This window comes from Buteo buteo, chromosome 22 (genome assembly GCF_964188355.1).
Source record: "Buteo buteo chromosome 22, bButBut1.hap1.1, whole genome shotgun sequence".
Taxonomy (NCBI): Eukaryota; Metazoa; Chordata; class Aves; order Accipitriformes; family Accipitridae; genus Buteo; species Buteo buteo.
The window spans coordinates 25,526,308-25,544,005 of record NC_134192.1 but is presented as its reverse complement, the minus strand read 5'-3'; the positions used below and the strand labels follow the sequence as shown (position 1 = coordinate 25,544,005).

At 48.1% G+C, this 17,698-nt stretch overlaps 2 protein-coding genes across 4 annotated transcripts in view; one reads left to right on the top strand and one right to left on the bottom strand.

The window, feature by feature from the left end:
* Nucleotides 1-715: 715 nt before the first annotated feature.
* Nucleotides 716-8,476, top strand: LOC142043043 (adrenodoxin-like). Its single transcript, XM_075053714.1, has 4 exons — nt 716-1,735; nt 6,740-6,864; nt 7,308-7,437; nt 7,694-8,476. Exons 1-4 carry the CDS (start codon nt 1,557-1,559, stop codon nt 7,812-7,814), a joined length of 555 nt encoding a protein of 184 aa, XP_074909815.1. The 5' UTR covers nt 716-1,556; the 3' UTR covers nt 7,815-8,476.
* A 4,898-nt stretch (nt 8,477-13,374) lies between these two features.
* LOC142043054 (rho GTPase-activating protein 20-like) overlaps nt 13,375-17,698 on the bottom strand; it is a 39,057-nt gene continuing 34,733 nt past the window's right edge. For all 3 annotated transcript variants that reach the window (XM_075053729.1, XM_075053728.1, XM_075053730.1), the window contains one exon: nt 13,375-17,181. In XM_075053729.1, coding sequence (XP_074909830.1) covers nt 15,440-17,181 — 1,742 coding nt within the window. In that variant the 3' untranslated portion in view covers nt 13,375-15,439. The remainder of the gene's footprint in view (nt 17,182-17,698) is intronic.

Sequence of the window (17,698 nt, the reverse complement as noted above, 5' to 3'; positions counted from 1 at the left end):
ATGACTCCAAGTTATCTCAGATCACATCCCTCCATAGCAGAGCACCGCATGTTTCTCTTCCATGTGTCCTGTCATCGGAGCAGTAATGCCCAGCCTGCACTTGGCAAATAGGAGTAAGGAGGAATGAAATATTCCTCTGTGCTGCTCTACCAGATGCAAAGTGAACAGAGGGAAGTAGACATGTGATTTTAGAAAGGGAATTCCCCCCTAAGAAAAAAAAAAGAGGTTTTTTTCTTTTTTAATCCTTTATGTATTGCCCATGAGCTTCTCTCCACTGAAGCTATCTCAGTGGTGTGTTTGAATGCTTGGACACTTGTCTTTAAAACTTTATTAGACTGAAGAATATGATTCCACTCCCCCTTTATGGAAAATACTTGCACTCCTTAATGTCTTCGATGCTTTTCTCAGAAAGCTTAAGCATCTCATTCCAACCTGAAAGCTTTGGGTGGAAAATTTTCATTTGAGAAGTCAAAACTTTCCAGTTATCTTCATACTATGAATCCACTGTGTGTATGTGTGTTGAGGGGAACATTTTCCAGCCAGTTCTCGCTCTTATGCTGTAGTTTCTCTCCCTTCTATGGATTGATTAGAGTCCAGTTTCAAAGGTTTTTGCTTATACCAGCTACTAATATGTTACTGCATAAAGCAAACATCCTAGCAAATGGTGAACTGTTAATTTGGTATTAGAGACAGACTCCTGAGATGAGAGTTGTTCTCAAACTCCACAAAAAACAGGAACTGAAACTGTATCTGCTGTTGCATTTTGGTCCTCAGGGGCAAATTGGTTTACCCTGGAAAGGAGTGTAGACTAAACTAGTGACAGTGTTTCTGGGAATAAATTAAAGAGTTTTCTTCTGTAGAAGTCTCGCTAGTGTGGAGTATCAGTGTGAAATGAATGATGCTTATCTGTGCCTTTTTGGAAGAGAATTTAGCAAATGAGCAAAGTGTGGCTCTTTCTCACCACCATCCTGCGAAGTAAGTGAATTTTAGAGCTGGGAGCCTGCAGTATCAGGGAAGGCAATGATGTGACTGGATGACATCCACATCAAGAGCAGAATCTGTAAGTGATCTTACTCTCACCTCATTGTTGTAAGAACTGGCATGCCCCTCTCTTCCTGAGGCAGCAGCTGTCAGTGCTCCTGCCAGTCTACTCTTCCAGCCCTCAGCTTGCGACCCCTTGTATGATTAGACATTGCAATGAATATTACTCCTGAAAATGGATTTAGGTCTGGTGCCTAAAAGGGAAGTCCGTAAGGCAAAATAAGGCGAGCATTGCTTGGGGACTGGTACGTGGAGGTAATGCTCATGTTACCATGCTTCACCCAATTCTCATGCCCGTGCCCTAATGGGCTGGACTGCAGCAAGATCCAAGCATCTGTCCATCCTTCCCTCCTCCCTCCCTCCACCCCCAGGGAGGCTGTCCTAGTTTTTTTCTTTTTTTTTTTTTTTCTCCTTTCTCTTTTTTTCCGCCCTCTCAGCTGTACTTGTAACCCTTAATCTAGCTGGCCTTGCAACAAACAACAGCTCAGGAGAGGCAGAGCAGGAACTTAAGCACCATGATAGCTCAAGGCTTCTCGGGGCTCATGCGACCCTTGCTCAGTGGACTGAGTGTAAGCAAAATTCGCTTTATTTATCTCTGTGGGGTGTCTGAGCAGCATCACCCACCAGCTAAGCACGGGTCAGAAAGAGGCTTCAGCTCCACGCACAAGCTCCAGGATGCCCCTGGGGAATCGAGGTGAGTAAAATGCTGAACCCTACCTCGCTGTGTCCAGAAGGGACTTTTCAAGAGGGACATGCGCTTACCTCTTCTCCCACAGAAGGAAGAAGAGAGAGGCCAGTGCAGAACATGGCCCGCAGGAGGTGGTGGGTGAGGAAGTGCGGGCTAAGCAGATGCTGACAGGAGGAAGGTGGTGCGGGGAGCCAGGCTGTGAGAGATGCTGCTCCCTGGTTCTGGAGCTGTGGGGGCCACAGCTCGTGGCCCGGATACCGAGCACATAGATGATGACGTGGCACAAGAGTCCATTGACCACTGGGGCTCAGTCAGCAGCCTTTGAGGAATGGGGATGGTGAGCAAGGTGTGTTGGACAGCTGGGCCACAAGCCTGCTGTATTCCTGCTGTGCAGAAGCTGGGATGACCACTGGGTTGCTCCGGGAATTGCAAGTTCTCTTAAGTTTCTTGTCGCTGCCGCTGTAAAGCCAGAGTAGGGAGCTGATGATGTCTGCAGCTCCAGGGAGCAAAATGCTCTCTTTAGGTTATGTGAAGCCACGCTGCAAGCTCTCGTGCCTTGCTGGTGTGCCCTTCTTAGGGAGACGGGGAGGTTGGCTCAAGGGCTGCGATGGTGGCTGTAGATGCGAGGGGCTGTACGAGCCCACGGCACCGGTGCCCTGCCGGGCTCCTGAGCCAGTGACTTGTGCTGGGATTTGCTGAGAGCGCTTGCTCAGGACAGGATGCACAGTTGTCGTGGTGGCTGAGTTTGTGAGTTGAACTCTGGTGGGAATTGGTCAGAAGCTTGTGTTTAGAAATGCCGCTAAATGCATTTGGTCCCTGCCAGGGTGGAGGACTCCTAGCTGGTCACCTGAAAGGGCAGGCTTTGGCCTGTTGAGGGGCCTGGTTGACAGAGCCCTTTGGGAGGCAGTCCTGAAGGGCAAAGAAGTGCAGGAAGGGTGGACATCCTTCAAAGATGGAATCGTAAAGGCACAGGAGCCGGCCGTCCCCATGTGCTGAAAGGATGGGGCTGACAGAAGAGATGCTGCCTGGCACAGATTACTCCTCTGTATTTCTACAGCAGGAACTACTGCAGACTCACTGCCAGTCTTTGCTCTGTCTGTTCTTTAGGGATAATTCAGAAGGAGATTGCATTTCTCTGAGCAAAATAAAGGGAATTTGTAGATCTCCTAGACCAGTATGATCTGGGTCAGACTGTAATCTGCTAGACATTGAGAAAAAGACCCAACCAACATCACAGAAAACACGATAAGCCATTTTGCTATCTGACCTTAGAGAAAAGTTATACTGATAACCCTGCTTAGTGGGGTTTATGAAGACTTGTTATCAATGGGTTTTCTTTCTAATTGGTTTGTTGCTTATGAAGTTATCTCTGGCAGTACTTGTAGGCATCTTGCTGTTTTGTATGGCCTTGGAAAGTATCTTTTAAGGAAAAACACTGACAGGGAGATTTTGTTTGAAAGAGAATAATCAGTTGGCATGTGTTGAACTTGCTGTGCTGAGTTTGTCATGTCCTGATAAGATCTTTCTAAAGCTCTGACGGTGTGTCCTGTGACAGTAATGCCATTGTAAGATAGTTCAGCCTAAATGAAGCAAAATTAGCCTGATCAATTTTGAGTTGGTTTTAAAATCCTGGTTCAAAATTATTTTCTTAATAAAACATGAAAGGATTTTTTTCATAGTTTCAAAAGATGACTGAACTGAACAGTGAAAACAGCGAGTAATCAGGCTGGGTTTATGCCCTCAGCAGAGGCACCTACACAAACAACTTAAATTTCCCCTACAGCCAGTGAAGAGAGAGAAGCTGCTTACAGATGCTCTCTATGTCATGGTCAGGAGCACTTGGCATCATCCCTGCTCTTGAGAAGGGTGAACTGCTGCACCCAGGTTTGTCTGAAGTCATGCAGGGGGTCTGTGGCAATACCATCTGTACTTCCTTATATCTAACTGGATACCCTGTGTGCAGGCTCTTGCTGCAACTCAGCTGTCTCAGGGCTCATTTAACTGGCAGCAACAGTCAAAGCAGGGCTGTGTCCAGGAGGAGCCACAGGGAACAAATCCTCCTAGTATTGGCGGGAGCCTGGTGCGGGGATCCTCCTGGGAATGATGTCAGCTGAAGCTCTAAGTGCCTCAAAGACAACATGAATGAAGTTTTCTGTCAATAATCATCTGTGCAGCTTTAGGGATTGTTGGATCCAGCAGTGTCTGCTTGCAGGCAGCCAGCTCTCATTATCCTGTTGAAGAATGCATTGAGTTGCAGCATTAAGTGAAGTCCGATGACTTTACCATTTCTATTGTGTTACGAATTATTTCACCCATAACTGTAAAACCAACATTGCCAGGAAACCTGCCTATTTGCCATAAAAATGGACTAAATGGGTCTAATCCATCAAAATATGGAGAGGGGTGTTTTGTTTTCTTTTGACATTTGAGAACTAGTCTTTAAATGCTTATTTACAAAGAAATGTCTGTGGGTGTCTCTATGAAGGAGACTAAAATGTCTTAAAGATGTTCTTTGGCTGTTTGCTTTGGGAAATAGGGTGGCCCTGCTCGGCTGTGCATGACTGCAACATGGTCTTTCCATTCTGCACGTGGGAAACTCTTCCCTCTGCCGCATGGTCTCGGTGCTAACTTCACAGCTGTTTTCATAACCAGGGGACCCTGTTGTAGACTAATGAGCCAGGCATTGTTTTCTGCTGAAGCTTTCTGAAAAACAGGAAGCTGGCCTCCTCAGATGAAGGTACAGTGGCCCCTCTGTTCTGCTCCTGCTGGCTGAATCAAGATGCAACTAAAAACAAAAGAGCAGAGAAGGCAAAAAATAGTTTCATCTCTTTCTCCACTTCCAAATTTTGATGGGATGTGGGGGTTGGCTTTTGAAAGCGGTAATTGTTTGGAATTTTCTGCACCTGAAGTCTTGCTGATGAAGTCCATATGACAATTGAAGGAACAGCATCCTTACTTAAGAGATGTACTGCAATGACTTGTCAGCAGGTAAATGGGGTTAGATCTAGATGATGATTATGATTCATGTGAAGCAGAATGAACAAGAGCTGCAAACCTGAAAGAGGAGAACGTTTCTTCCCCCTTTTCCACCACATTTCTACAGGGACTCTTTCCTATCTCCTATTCAGCTGGATACATCCCCTGTACTCCACCTCTGCCTCTTGTGAGTTAAAAAAGAGCAAGGGAAATTGTCTAAACTTGATCCTTGTATATTTCTGTGCTTAACATTAAAAGGAAATCAGCAGAGATCTCCACACTGTTCACTTTCATCTGCCACAGAGCAGAGAGGGATGAGCAGACAGGGCAAGTCCAAGTCCTTTCAGCAGCTGGTGTTGCTATCCCAGGGACAACTACCATTTACCCAGTTCTTCCTCCCAGTCTCTGTGACTTTCCAAGAGGATGCCTGGCATAGAGGAGTGTAGGCACTGCAGCGCTCCTGGGCTGGTGGGTTTGCTGTAATGTGTGACTCTGGGGCTGTGACAGTTTGTATTCAGGGTATATTGCAAATACATTGCAAGAAGTCAGGAGATAATATTAGAAATTCTCAGAGCTCTGAGCCATACTTGCTGTTTGTTTCACCAGCCCCAGGGCTTCCAGGAGAGGTGTTACCAAACTGTATAACAAACAGCACTTTTGTTGGAAGACGCTGGATGCTGCTTCACTCAGTCTTGTGTAAGTGAGGAAAAATCAGGGGATTGTGAGCTTGGCCAGTTCTCACTGCGAAACTCACTCTATCTTCAAGGCTGTGGTTCTTTCATCCTATGCCAGAACTGAGAGCAGCAAGGCCACAGGGCAGCGCTGACATTGCTAGTGCTCGGGAGTTTATCAGAGCTGTGGGAGACAGAGGTGGGTCTTTCCAGAGATCTGGGAGAGCAGTGTGCGCTGTTGGCCTGACGGAGGAGAAGCGGGTGGACCCAGCTTCTGCCACTGGAGAATGTCCTGGACTTTGAGATGATGGGCAGTTGGGCAGTGCCACATGGAGAGGTACTGCGCAAAATACCTACTGCCTCCAGGGTGCTGCCTTGTTTCAGCACAGGAGGTGGGACCTTTGGGTAACTGCGACCTCCTGCTTCTAAGTGACCATTTGGGTATGTACAATAAGAAAAAACACTGTTTGCTCATGTGCTTCCCCTGGCAAATATAATAGATGGTCTCAGAATATACTGTCTTGGTGAGAAATCCCTGACACTGCTGTCAGGGTGGCAGCCTTCTCCGTGCTGGTAGGGAGAGCCTGGTCTGGAGGAGATGAAGTAGATGCTGTTTCCTTCTTGTTTGTAGATGCGGTTTCCACAAGTCAGCACTAAGAGATGCTGATAGCCTTGTTCTTAACTCTCTACCAGAATAAATCTTGCAGGCTGTCAAAATAACTAGCAATTTCTCCTGAGCAAGGATCACATCAGCTCAGAGGACATTACTCAGCAGGGTTGCTCTGTACGCTGGAGCTGAGCATGTCTCATCACAAGGCTCCCTGTGATTGAGTTCAGGGAAGGAGTGGGCACTTTGTGAAAGAACAAGCAGCAGAAAGAGAACAGTCATCAAGTAATTGCCTTGGGAAGGGAAGGGGAAACAAAATGCGGATGACAACAGCCCTTATTGCATGATTAGTGTCTGATCCTGAGCACTTTTGTTGTTGTTATATCACTCCATCGAGGATTAATATCCCAAGCCTGGGACCTGCAAATTCTTTACCTGCCTACAAGCACTCTGTCTGCCAGCCAGCCCAAGGAGAGGCAGCGGATGCAGAGCATCTCCACTTGTTCATGTGCAGCTAAGCGTTTATTCTGAAGGATGTTCCATAAAGTGGGAAATATTTTGGGTCAACTCAGATTTGCCTGCCACTGAGAACTGATAATCTGAATCTTTTCTGACATGCATGGTGTAATCCTAGAAAGGTGTTTGCATGCACATTTCCCTCCAAGTCCCATGTCTCTAGTCCTCAGCCAAAAGACCTCAACAGTGGGTGTGCAGGAAATGGTGGGCTCCTCTGATTTTTGCAAACTTTTCTTACAGCTCTGCTGACCAGGTGACGGTGCATTTTATAAATCGGGATGGAGAGCGACTTACGGCCACAGCTAAAGAAGGGGAGAGTTTGCTGGAAGTGGTAGTCAATCAAAACTTGGCCATTGATGGATTTGGTAGGTGTTGCACAAGGGTATGTGCTCTTAGGATTTATGTGTCTGTGCTGTGACTAGTGGGTACCTGGGAATAGTGCAGCTGTAGACATGCCACTGTGTTCTGGTGAGACCATGAAGCAAGCTTCTCTTCCCCAACAGCTGCTTGCTGGGCTGGTTACCACACTCAGATGGCAGTGTGACTCCACACCATCACTGCTGGGATTCCAGTGGCCTGTGTTGATGTGTTTGGCTGGTTAGAGCTGACGTACAAATTTGAAAACTGACTATGATCCTCCCAGAGAAGAGGCAGGCTGAAATCTGCATCCATCTGCTGTGTTTTCTGGCATCTCTTTTGACATGCTCCAGATCTGTTAAAGGACATTTCCTCACGTCGTTCTGGAAGATGATCTCTTTCACCCCCTTGTTTTTTCTGATTTGCTGTCTCCCCTGTGTTTCTCCACCAGGTGCATGTGAAGGGACGTTAGCCTGCTCCACCTGTCACCTCATCTTTGAGAAGGATACCTTCCAAAAGCTGGATGCCATCTCAGATGAAGAGCTGGACATGCTGGACTTGGCGTATGGACTCACTGAGACGTAAGCCTCCCTGCTGATCGCAGTAGATTCTCGAGCCCCTGAGGCAGATTCTCAGCACCTGGCATCTGTTTCCAAGAGGATAGGACTTATTCTGTACTACAGTTGTACCTCTAGAGCTGCTTTCTCTTGGGGCACAGGAGACCTTTAATAGGAACTTTAGTGAAAACCCAGCCTGGACCAGGCATCCCAATGTGGGTGGGGAATTTCTTCCTTTACTGTGGGAACAGATGAGCCTCACTTAATGTTTCCTTCTCAGATCTCGCCTTGGCTGCCAGGTGTGCATTAAGAAGTCGATGGATGGTCTGACGGTGCGGGTCCCCATGGATGTATCAGACATCAGGAGGCAGCTGGAGGTTGGAAAGCAAAGCAAACAGTAACTGGAGATGACTCCTGCACAACTTGTGTCCTCATTTTAGGTGTGGCAGGGTACTTTGCTTTTGGTTAACACTATTGCTTTACGTGGGTGGCTTGACCGTAGAGGTCTGATTCGGTATAAATGCCTGTTTGGCATATCTCTTGTTTAAACAAAGCTTAATGCTAGGGTCTTTGGTACATGTTTTAAGTTTAAGTGCTTAAGTGCTCTGCTGAACGCAGCTGGACCAAAGCGTATGGCTTTATTTCCCTGGGTAGGTGACGGTACACATCTGTGCTGTTTGTAACTCACCCTCTCCTTTTGAAATTTAAGGAATTCTGCTATTCTAAGTAACTGCTGGGATTTTTGCAAGGCTTGGCTCTTTAACCGTAGAGCAGACTTTTCCCAATTTGGGAAGCTTAAGAAGAGAGCTGTTCCAAATACAAGACAGTGTCCTGATTGGCTTGATGACATAGGCTACCTGAGTTTGGTTAGCAAGAACATACTGATAACCATTTGAATGCTGACATTTCCTATAAGAGGGAACCATTTGCTATGAATTTGAGATGTTACATGTCACTGAATTGTTACGTGCCATAATCTGCTACTTTCTCCAAATACTAAATTTTCCCATTGCTGTACTACCACATATGTCAAATAAAATTCTAATAAACAGGCTTTTAGACCTGTGAGATGCACTTTTCTGGTAACATGAGCCTGGCTGGAATAGAATGAGTTTGATGGAAATTTAGGTATAATATCCTGTTGCCCCAGTTTACTTGACTGGATTTTCCCCTCGTGTTTGAGTGAATATGTCAAACTTGCCATCTAAATGTCATGGAGAATCCATGATCTGTAACTGAGTTTTACAAACAGAATTCTGCACAGAAACCTTTCCTATGGGTTTAGTTAAAACCCAGGCTATGTTTAGCAACCAATTTAAAGCAACAAGTTACTGTTCTTAGGCAAGGTATCAACCCCATAAAAGACATATACATTTAAAAAATGCTTTTCTTATATTAGAGCATTCACAGTTTTATTTGGCATAAATTGCAGAGTTTTGGTGGGGGGGTGGGAGGGATGGGATGGGACTGCCCTGTGTGGGAGGCCAGGAACTGTTCTATGACTGTCACAGCCCCTTCCAGCTGGCTCTGAAACCAGTGTAAAAACCCCTTTGCACACCAAAAGTTAAATCAGTCAGAGGAGCATGTGGCACTTGTGCTCAAATACATTTAAGAAGGAGTGATAGCCACTAGGAGTAGGAGAGACAAGGAACATGCACAAAGGGAGACATGGGAGGTGACATGGGAGGAGGGAGTGGAGGAGGCAGGTGGAAGGGGGACAGTTCAGTGACCCTGTCATGGAAGGAGGTGCTCTGTCCCAGAGGAGGCATATCTCTGAAGGGAAGTAGTTCATAGATGAGCCATGCTGGAGCAGGAACAACCCTGAGGGACTGCAGCCCATGGATGACCCATGCCAGGGCAGGGACACCCCTGGGGGACTTGTGGCCCCTGGAGGATCAACACTTGAGCAGATGTAGTAATTAAGAAACCAGGAGCACTGGAAGTGAATAAGAAGCCAGGACTGGCAGGAAGGAACTGTTATGCACATACCCTGACCTCCTGTGCCACCTCTTCCCTCACTGAAGGGATTGGGAGGTACTGGTGTGTCCCTGTTTGTTTAATTGTTTGTCGTATTCCCCCCCTCCTCCAGTTACTGAATCGGTAATTAAAAGGTTATGCTAATCGGCAATAAATTAAGTAAAATTCCACAAGTTGAGGTGTTTCAGCCTGTGACAATACTACCTGATTAGATGGGTGAAAAACAAATTTTGTACGGAGAGAGATAATGTGTCTCGTTAGACTGAATGCTGTAGCTGGGGGCAGAGGAGGGTAAACACTTTCAGACGTACGCGTCCTCCTTTAGATTTGAAATAAGAGCTGCAAACTCCAAGTTTAAGCATCCTGGTGCAAAGTGAGCGGAAAGGATCTTTCCGAGGCCAGGATCTCTGCAGGCATTTTGAATGGTTTTGCCCGGCACCACCTCGCACCTCCGCCTCCTCCTGGAGCTCGTTTCCCCCGTTCCCCGCTGGCTTTGACCTGCGGTTTGTGTCGGGTTCGCCAGCCAGGACCCGCCCGGCACAGTTCAGCAGGACGAGCCCGTCACCTCCGAGCTCTCGGAGCGGCAGCCGCCGGCATCAGCCGCCGCCCCCGGGCGCTGCTGGGGGCCGGGGGCTTCGCGGGGACGCGAGGTGGAGCTCGCGGTGCAGCGGCGGGAGGAGGACGCGGCTTCGTCGCGTCTCCCTCCCTCCTCTCCTCGTCTCTGCCCGCGGCCGGCTCTGTCCCGGGGAGCTGGGAGCTGCTGTCCGTCTTCGGCGACCTCGGTGCTGCCTCCCTCCACACCTTCCTTTCGGGGAGGGGTACTGCTGGCCCGAGCCCTGCCGCTCTCAGGGTGGTCCCGTGTCCGCGGGGGGCTCTCGGGCACAGGTGAAGAGTGACGCCCTGTAACTCCCCACTACAGGCTTTGGCTTCCTCTCCGGTCCATCACGCAAACACCCGTACAAAACTATCCGGGGAAAAGAGCAGGCAGCCGTCTACTGGGGGAGTTTTCTGGTGTGGGCCAGAACCACTCGCTGTAGGAGGTGGATGCAGTAGGGTGGGTTTTTGCGGGGTCCCAGCCCTGTTTTGGGACCGTGCCTGTGGTGGTGTACTGGGGCTTCAGAGGCTCTCGATTGGCATTTCACATAAGCTAGTGCAAGGCCAAACCTTCTACAGGGTAGCCCTTTGTTAAACCTCAGGAACCTCTTCCAGGGTGTGCCTGTGTCTCCCAAACCTCTTCTCCTCCGACTTGCCCCAGGTTGCTATAATAAAGCAAAGAGAATAAAAAGGGATTAAATGAAAGCAGTAAAGCCACCACCTTCAGCACCACTTCATGTCTCTCCCCGCTCCCGATGCTGCCACTATCCCTTTGCAAAGCAGAGATGATCCGGAGCTTTGCAGTCCCGCTCTTCAGCCCCCTCCTGTTTGTGAGTTTGAAGCTGGACCACAGGTTGCTGCTGAAAGATGTCAGTTCTCTACACAGAGGTGCAATGCCATATGCTGGTGGGATGGCGAGGGAGGGAATAGCTGCTGTCTTGAAAGGGTGGGTTGACTGTAGCATTCCTCTTCAGAGCATGGGCGACCTTTGAAGAAAAAGTTTCCAGGGCAAGCTGTTTGCTGTGATACGCAGGTAGCCAGAATAGCTGCTCTTTGGCAAGGCTCTGTCCCTTGAAGGTGCTATGGGACAGCAGAGAGGACTCTGCACAAAGGAGCTACCTGCAAAGGATGGGGGGAAATATGTCTTGAGAGACTGGCTTTCCTGACTCTGTTGGGATGTCAGAAATGGGATTGAGATGGTTGAAATGAACTACAGCTGCCCCAGGCACTTCCATCACTGTTTCTGTCAGCCTGCAGGGTAAGGGAACAAATTGTACATGCCAAGCAGAAATGAGAAGAGGCTGAAGTGCATCAGTCATTGTCTCTTCAAGGCAAATGAGCTGGACTTGTCTGGCCTTAGTCTATAATGGGAGCAGGTCATGAAGGCTCCTCACTTCCCAGATGGCAACCACATAACATGTCTTCCTGAGTGACTGTGTCTGGTGGGGCACCAAGTAGGGCTTTCAGTATGTGTCAGGCCAACTTGGACTAAATATCTCCTTTTGATCTGAAAAGGGGCAGAGGGAGAAGGGAAACCTATTTGTGTCTGAGGGCTATACATTAAAAGACAGTGTGGCCTTTCTGGGGCAGAAAGCCAACTGTCTGTGTATTTGGTATTTCTTGTTATGAGCAAGCTGGGTGCTGTGGAACTTTTTCAGGACTGCTTGGTGACTTCCAAATACACCTCTGCATCTCAGGGAGGGGCCCATCCCACTTGAGAGTTTTGAGAAAGGAATTTTGATAGCAGTTGGATATAGTAAGTGACAGGAAAATGACATCAAGCAGTACCCTAAGGCATCACAGATCACATTCTCAGCAGGTGTAAATCAGTGACAAAGGCAATGACTGTGAGGATGGGGTACTCTCCTGTTGAGGAAAGGGGCCCTTATTTGAATGTTTTGTAATTGTCTTCCTTGGACTTCCCAGGAGTGCTTGTCCAGAGACTCCACCACATGACAGAAGATGAACTAAACAGGTATTTACAAGGAAGATAAAGCTAAAACAGTTGCACCTTCCTTCTTTGCAGGAAGGCAAAGAGCGTTTCTCTTTTTCCTTATCTTGACTTGTCTGCCGCTGTGCAGCTTTCCCCTCTGTGACACTGCACGGATGGGAGCACTGACAGCACATCTGCAAGCTGCTGTGGGAGCGTGGGGTGAATCACAGCCCCAGGTGGCATGGTGACCCATTGCTGGGTGTCTCCTGCCAGGGACTGACAGGAAAGCAGGGTGTTCTCACAAGAACTAAGTCAGAATTTGTGTTTTGGGCAATTTATACTTGGGCCTTGAGTTTCCTGGGATTAAAAGCAGTAGTTTGGCATTATTGTTCAGCAGAAGCCAGGAGCTCCAGGACCTTTTTGTCTTTATGTCTTATGTCCCCATGGGGACTGTGGCCAGGATTTGGGAGGTTTAGAGGTGGGGCATTATTATTAAGGCACTTACATATTCCTCAACTACACTTAGAGAATGCTGGATGGTGGCACAGCTTGCAAGTTTCCTGGTCTGCTATGCCTAGGAAATCTACGACTAATTTGCTACATGTATTTTGATGGCCTGGAATAAAGTGGAACGCTTCTGCTAACTTACTGGATGTAGGATTGGGTGCCAAAATGCGGGGAGCATCTTGGTCTCCAGCAAGATGGACTCTCAGAATTGCATTATTGCCTGGGCTCATGGAAAAGGGGGGGTGCAGGTTTACATGCCCAGGCCTAGAGGTAGCAGGTACGCAAGGTCTCTGTGCCTTTGCAGAACTCATCTCCCTCTGTCTTGTGTAGCACCCTGCCTCTGCTGTGCAGCCACATGCTCCCAAAGGGACCAGTGGATTGTGCTGTCTTTTCTGATAAATTTTAGAGGATTTTGTTTTGGTTTAAATGAAAAAAAATTATTAATAGAGACCTGGCTTAGAGCAACTATGCAGGGAAATGCGCCCATATTAGGCAGCCTAAGATGAGAAGATGACAGTGTGTGTTTTGCCCCGCCTCTCCCAGTGTTTCTATAAACTAATCTCTTTCTAACTTGCTTGTAATTTTTTTAGGTGACGCAACTCGTGAGCTCTTACTCTGCATTTGGTCCAGGTCCCTCTTGTTTCAACTGAGACCAGCCCAGCCACTAAGCCAGTTTACAATCCATTAGCATGTTTAGAATATTCTCTCTTCCAAGTACAGACAGACTTTTCTCATAATATTTAGTGCTGTTTCACCTTCCTGAAAAGACACAAATAAGAGTAATGCCTGAGCCGATTTGCTGGAGCAGGGCTCCTTGTCAGCCTTGCAGATCTGGGGCGGGAAGCACGTGTGTCTCACAGCATGGTTTGGTGTTTTGCAAACACCACCACCCAAGCACAGAAGAGAGGGAAGAACGAGCAAGGGAACAAAAGGTGATCACTGCACCACAATGACAAACAAACTTGTGTGTCTTTTATTGAAATAGTTACAACTGTAGTTCTGGAAAAAAGACTGTGAATGCCTCATCAGTGCTCATGTGTGAGGGAAATGATGGCGGGGGGGTTGTATTATGATTATATACACCTGTCATCGTACAAGGGCCAACGAGGTGATCTGGGACAGAGAGTGCTACATCTGAGAGTTAAACACCCTGCATATAACAAATCAAACTCTATACGCCTTGGAAAGCAGGCTCTGGGCTTCCACCTCTCTCCCCTGCCCTGGTATTTGATGGCGTGAATTTGGAGTGCTGGGCCAGTTTCCTGGCACTGACTGTCACAGGCACCTGGCAGATGAGTGGAGGCATTTGATACCTACTAGACCATTTTACAGAGGTGGCTTCCCCCTCTGTGCAAGGACTGAACCGTGGCAGGTGTCAAGCAACTCCTGGTATGGCTATTTGCAGACACTCAGGAACTTGCAGGGGGCACTTACTCCACAGGGACTACCTTTTAATTATTAGGATTCATGTATTTCTCTTGTCCTTCACCCATTCACTGTTAATTGGAGTGTCTCTGTAAAAAAGGAGTGTCTCTCTGAGAGAAACCACCTTAGAAAACTCTCGCATAACTTTCAAATGAAACAGCCTGAACCTTTTAACCTTTAAGACTTTTCCCATCATTTTCTTAACGCCTGTCAAACTAATGTGGTGCTCTCAGCTTCTCTTTAATGCTCAGCTGGCAGCACCACAACCCTCTAAGCAAGTCCCGTTATGGCTATGGTGCTTCTGAGCATTGCATTGAGTGGAATCATGGGGATGCTCCCAGAGTCTATTGGCTGCATTTTTTTAGTGGTGCAACACAAGCAGCCTGCTTAGCCCATCCCTGCCTGGCACTTCTCCAGACTTAATTCTGCTGGAGGACACTGGGCCATGTACTATGCTGAGTGGGAACTCAATGCTTCTCTGAGACAGCATCAGTGCTGTTGTAGCCTGGACAGTCTCAGCTTATGCACTGTCTGACAACTTTCTGGCCAGACGGGGCTTTGCTTCAGCATCCACTCGACAACATTCTCGACAACTTCCGCAACTCCTCAACCTCATGCTAAAGCCAAATCCTGCTTACGTCCTTCTCAGTGTGACTAGGAATTTGATTAGTTGCCCCATCCACACTGCCTCTGGAAAGGGCCTTCTGACATTTACAGAAATATAATGTCACCTTTTACTAGGACTAAAAGGACCAGCTACTCCCAGAGGATCCCAAAGAAGACAAATGTTCATAGCCCTGCCAAAGTGACAGTGCTAAAATCCTTTATAGTAACTGTGGCTCTGTCAAATGCTAGCTTTGGGGGAGGTATGAGAAGAGAGAATCAATGCACAATTAATTGGGGAAAAAAAAGCAATCTTGGGGTTAAAAAGTTATATATGCCATCTGTCAGTGAAAGCTGGGTTTTGGGCTCTGTGCTCCATTTGGTGTTTCTGGAACCCAGCCTCAAACAGTGATGAATGCAGCCTGTGAGCTAGACCACCAGGGGACAAAAGATGAGCAGAGAAAAGCAGCAGTGATTTCTGGGATGGAGGTGAAGGGTCTTTCTTTGGATGAATGTTGGTGATGAACAGTGAATAGTGGAGGATTTTGTGCAAGCATAAAGAGTTTTATCTAATTCTGATGGAGCATTAGCTGTCCCAGTTCTCCGGTCATCCACGCACATCAGCAGCTGACTGGAGAAAATAAAACAGTTTTTCCTTTCCTGCTTTAAAAAGAAACAGAGTCAGACCCTGTACAGGTCAGCTAATTCACGGACGGGGAGAATCCTGAGTGGCATTCAGCCCACTAGACACCCAACCAGTGAAGTGTCTTCCATAGAAAAAGGGTGTAAAGAAAAAACAAGAATAACCTCCTCCCCCCACCCCAGCCAAAATGCACATTAAACCCCAACATTACATACACATTAGTGTCACTTTACACTTATTGCCCCATGCAGCCTGCTAGATTCTTCACACCCTGATCATATCTTACAGAATATTTTCTGCTGCACATACACAAAAAAATACTCAGTTCTTCCACATTCATCTCCCTAGACAAACGTCTCTTCTGCAAATGCCACTGTATCACGCTCCTCTGTGGCCACTTCTGCCAGTGGCTGGCTCCTGAGCCACTCCACCCTGCTCCGAAGGAGTTCATTCTCCACTGCTTCTGCCTCAGCCGTGGGACAGGTCTTGGTTTCCTCGTGCTTGAAATACTCCCTGACGGTGTTTCGAATGGAGGCGGGGAGGATGATACGGATGGTGTGGCTGAATGTGTTGAAGCCCTTGCTCTGGGTTGGCGCCTGCGCCATTTCCACTGGCTTGCTCTCCAGCTCCTCGGGAGTGGAGGCACTTTGGGGGCTCTCTTTGTGCTCTGCCTGTGGGGATGGGATCACTGGTTCATGGTGGTAGCGCCTGGAGATGGACTGCAGGACAAGGGGAGTATTTTGCCCATAGAAAACTGTCTGGGGGATATGGACTCTCACAGTCTGCAAGCTCTTAGACAGGCTTTGCTCACTGCTGCTGCTGGGTGAGTCACTGCTGCTGGTGTTTGCCATGGATCTCTCTTCTTCCTCTTCCACTGGAGACCCCCAAGAGCTTTCTTTATTTGGGGCCATGTAAAAAGTTATCTTGGTGCGCTTCAGGCTTTCCTGGCTTGGAGGGCAGGCATCAATGCTTTTGATTTCTATGTTCTTCACTGCCTTCTCCCTATGCTGCTGGTGGCTGATCTGTGGGGATTTCTCACTGGCTGGGCCGGCAGCTGGCAGCTCAGGGTTTTGTTCAAACTCTTTGGTATAATCCCAGCTGCTGAGCCCTGGGCCAGGGCCTGCTACACCACTCAGCTGTCTCTCCTCTTCTTCCCAGTCAGTGTCAGTTAGTGGGCTTCCCACGGCAGCTCTGCTGACAGATGGAAAACTTTTGCTCTCTGCAAAGCAATGACTGCTCTCTACAGCCTTGTGTTCGTACTCATGGAAACTGTCCAGGTCACACAGATGTAAAGGCACAGGAGATGTGAAGGACTTGTGCCACTCTTTCAGGGACCTCTTGGCAATCTTGGGCGACACAGCATGAAGCCTGGCAGACGTGCCAAACATGAATGGCAGGGATGAGACGTCTGTGGGACTAATGGCTGATGACTCTGAGCAGTAGGAGAAAGCACTGTCTAAGGAGCTGAGTGAGGAGGCAGATGGGGAGGTGGTGGTAGAGGACAGGCTAGAGAAGCTGGACCTGTTGGAAAGGCTGGATTTCTGAAGGCTGAGCTGCTTCACCCTAGAGCTGGTCTGAGGCGGCTGCCACAAATTCTGCCTGGCCTTATTGACCCCAGGGCTTAGGCCTTCATCAATCAACTTCTGGCTCTCCACCTGCAGCTGCTTGAGCCTGTGGATATAATCTGTATGGCTGTGCATGATGGTGGCATCGCAGCTGGACTGGCGGGCCACCGGCTCATGGCTCTGAGCAGGAAGCTGGGAGCTGAGGCAGACGCTGGGCTCGGACGAGCACCGGTCCCTGGCCGGGCTGAGTGAGCGTATTGAGCCGATGGAGCAGAAGGAGCCCTCCTCTTCCAGGAGGTCATAGCTGTCTGCACTGGTGTTCTTCCGGGCTTTGCTTTGGTAGCAGGCTGTGATCTCACTGAACAAGTCCCAGTCTTCCTGATCCTCATCGAGTAACAAGCTGCTGGATGCTTCAAAAATGGCATCTGTTTCAGGTACCAGGTGGTGCTTTGGTCCTTCTGGGTCACAAGCAGAAAATTCCAGCTCATCAGAAGAATCATCATGCTGAGCCAAGCCTATGCCTGGGGCAGAGAACACAAATTAATTTGTTGCCTATGTCTCCTAACCCCATACAGTACCTTACAACCAAGGCAGGGGAATACTATCAGGTCCATGGAGAAGCAAAGATGATCCGTTATTTTCACAGGGACCACAGCAGGACTGGGAACAATATCAAGAATTCTGGCTTGATGACCTGAGCTTTCACCACTGGCCTGTATTCACAGGATAGTTAACAGAGACAACTTGACCTCTTTCCATTCAACCATCTGGTTTAGCTTTACAGAACTAATCTGGCAGAAAAGACTGCTGGGACATGGCATTTCTAAGGCTACACTAAATTCTTGTGATGGCTGGAATAGGTTGAACAGCAGCCACAGAGAAAGACAGCCGTCCGCAGGGACACATTTGAAGTGATGCACCTCAGCTCTCTGCTTTGCCCTTGCTTCCTGCCTATGCCTGACAGGCAAAGGGAAAACCAAAACCAACTGTTTTTCAATGTTTTTCCTTGAAGAGACACGAAGGGAAGGCAAACTCTTT

Bases quoted from the DNA above. Each gene is read 5' to 3' on its own strand.
- LOC142043043 (XM_075053714.1), top strand. From the start codon at position 1,557: ATGATAGCTCAAGGCTTCTCGGGGCTCATGCGACCCTTGCTCAGTGGA. The intron at 6,865-7,307 runs GTAGGTGTTGCA...TTTCTCCACCAG, and splicing joins CTTGGCCATTGATGGATTTG to GTGCATGTGAAGGGACGTTA. The intron at 7,438-7,693 runs GTAAGCCTCCCT...TTTCCTTCTCAG, and splicing joins GCGTATGGACTCACTGAGAC to ATCTCGCCTTGGCTGCCAGG.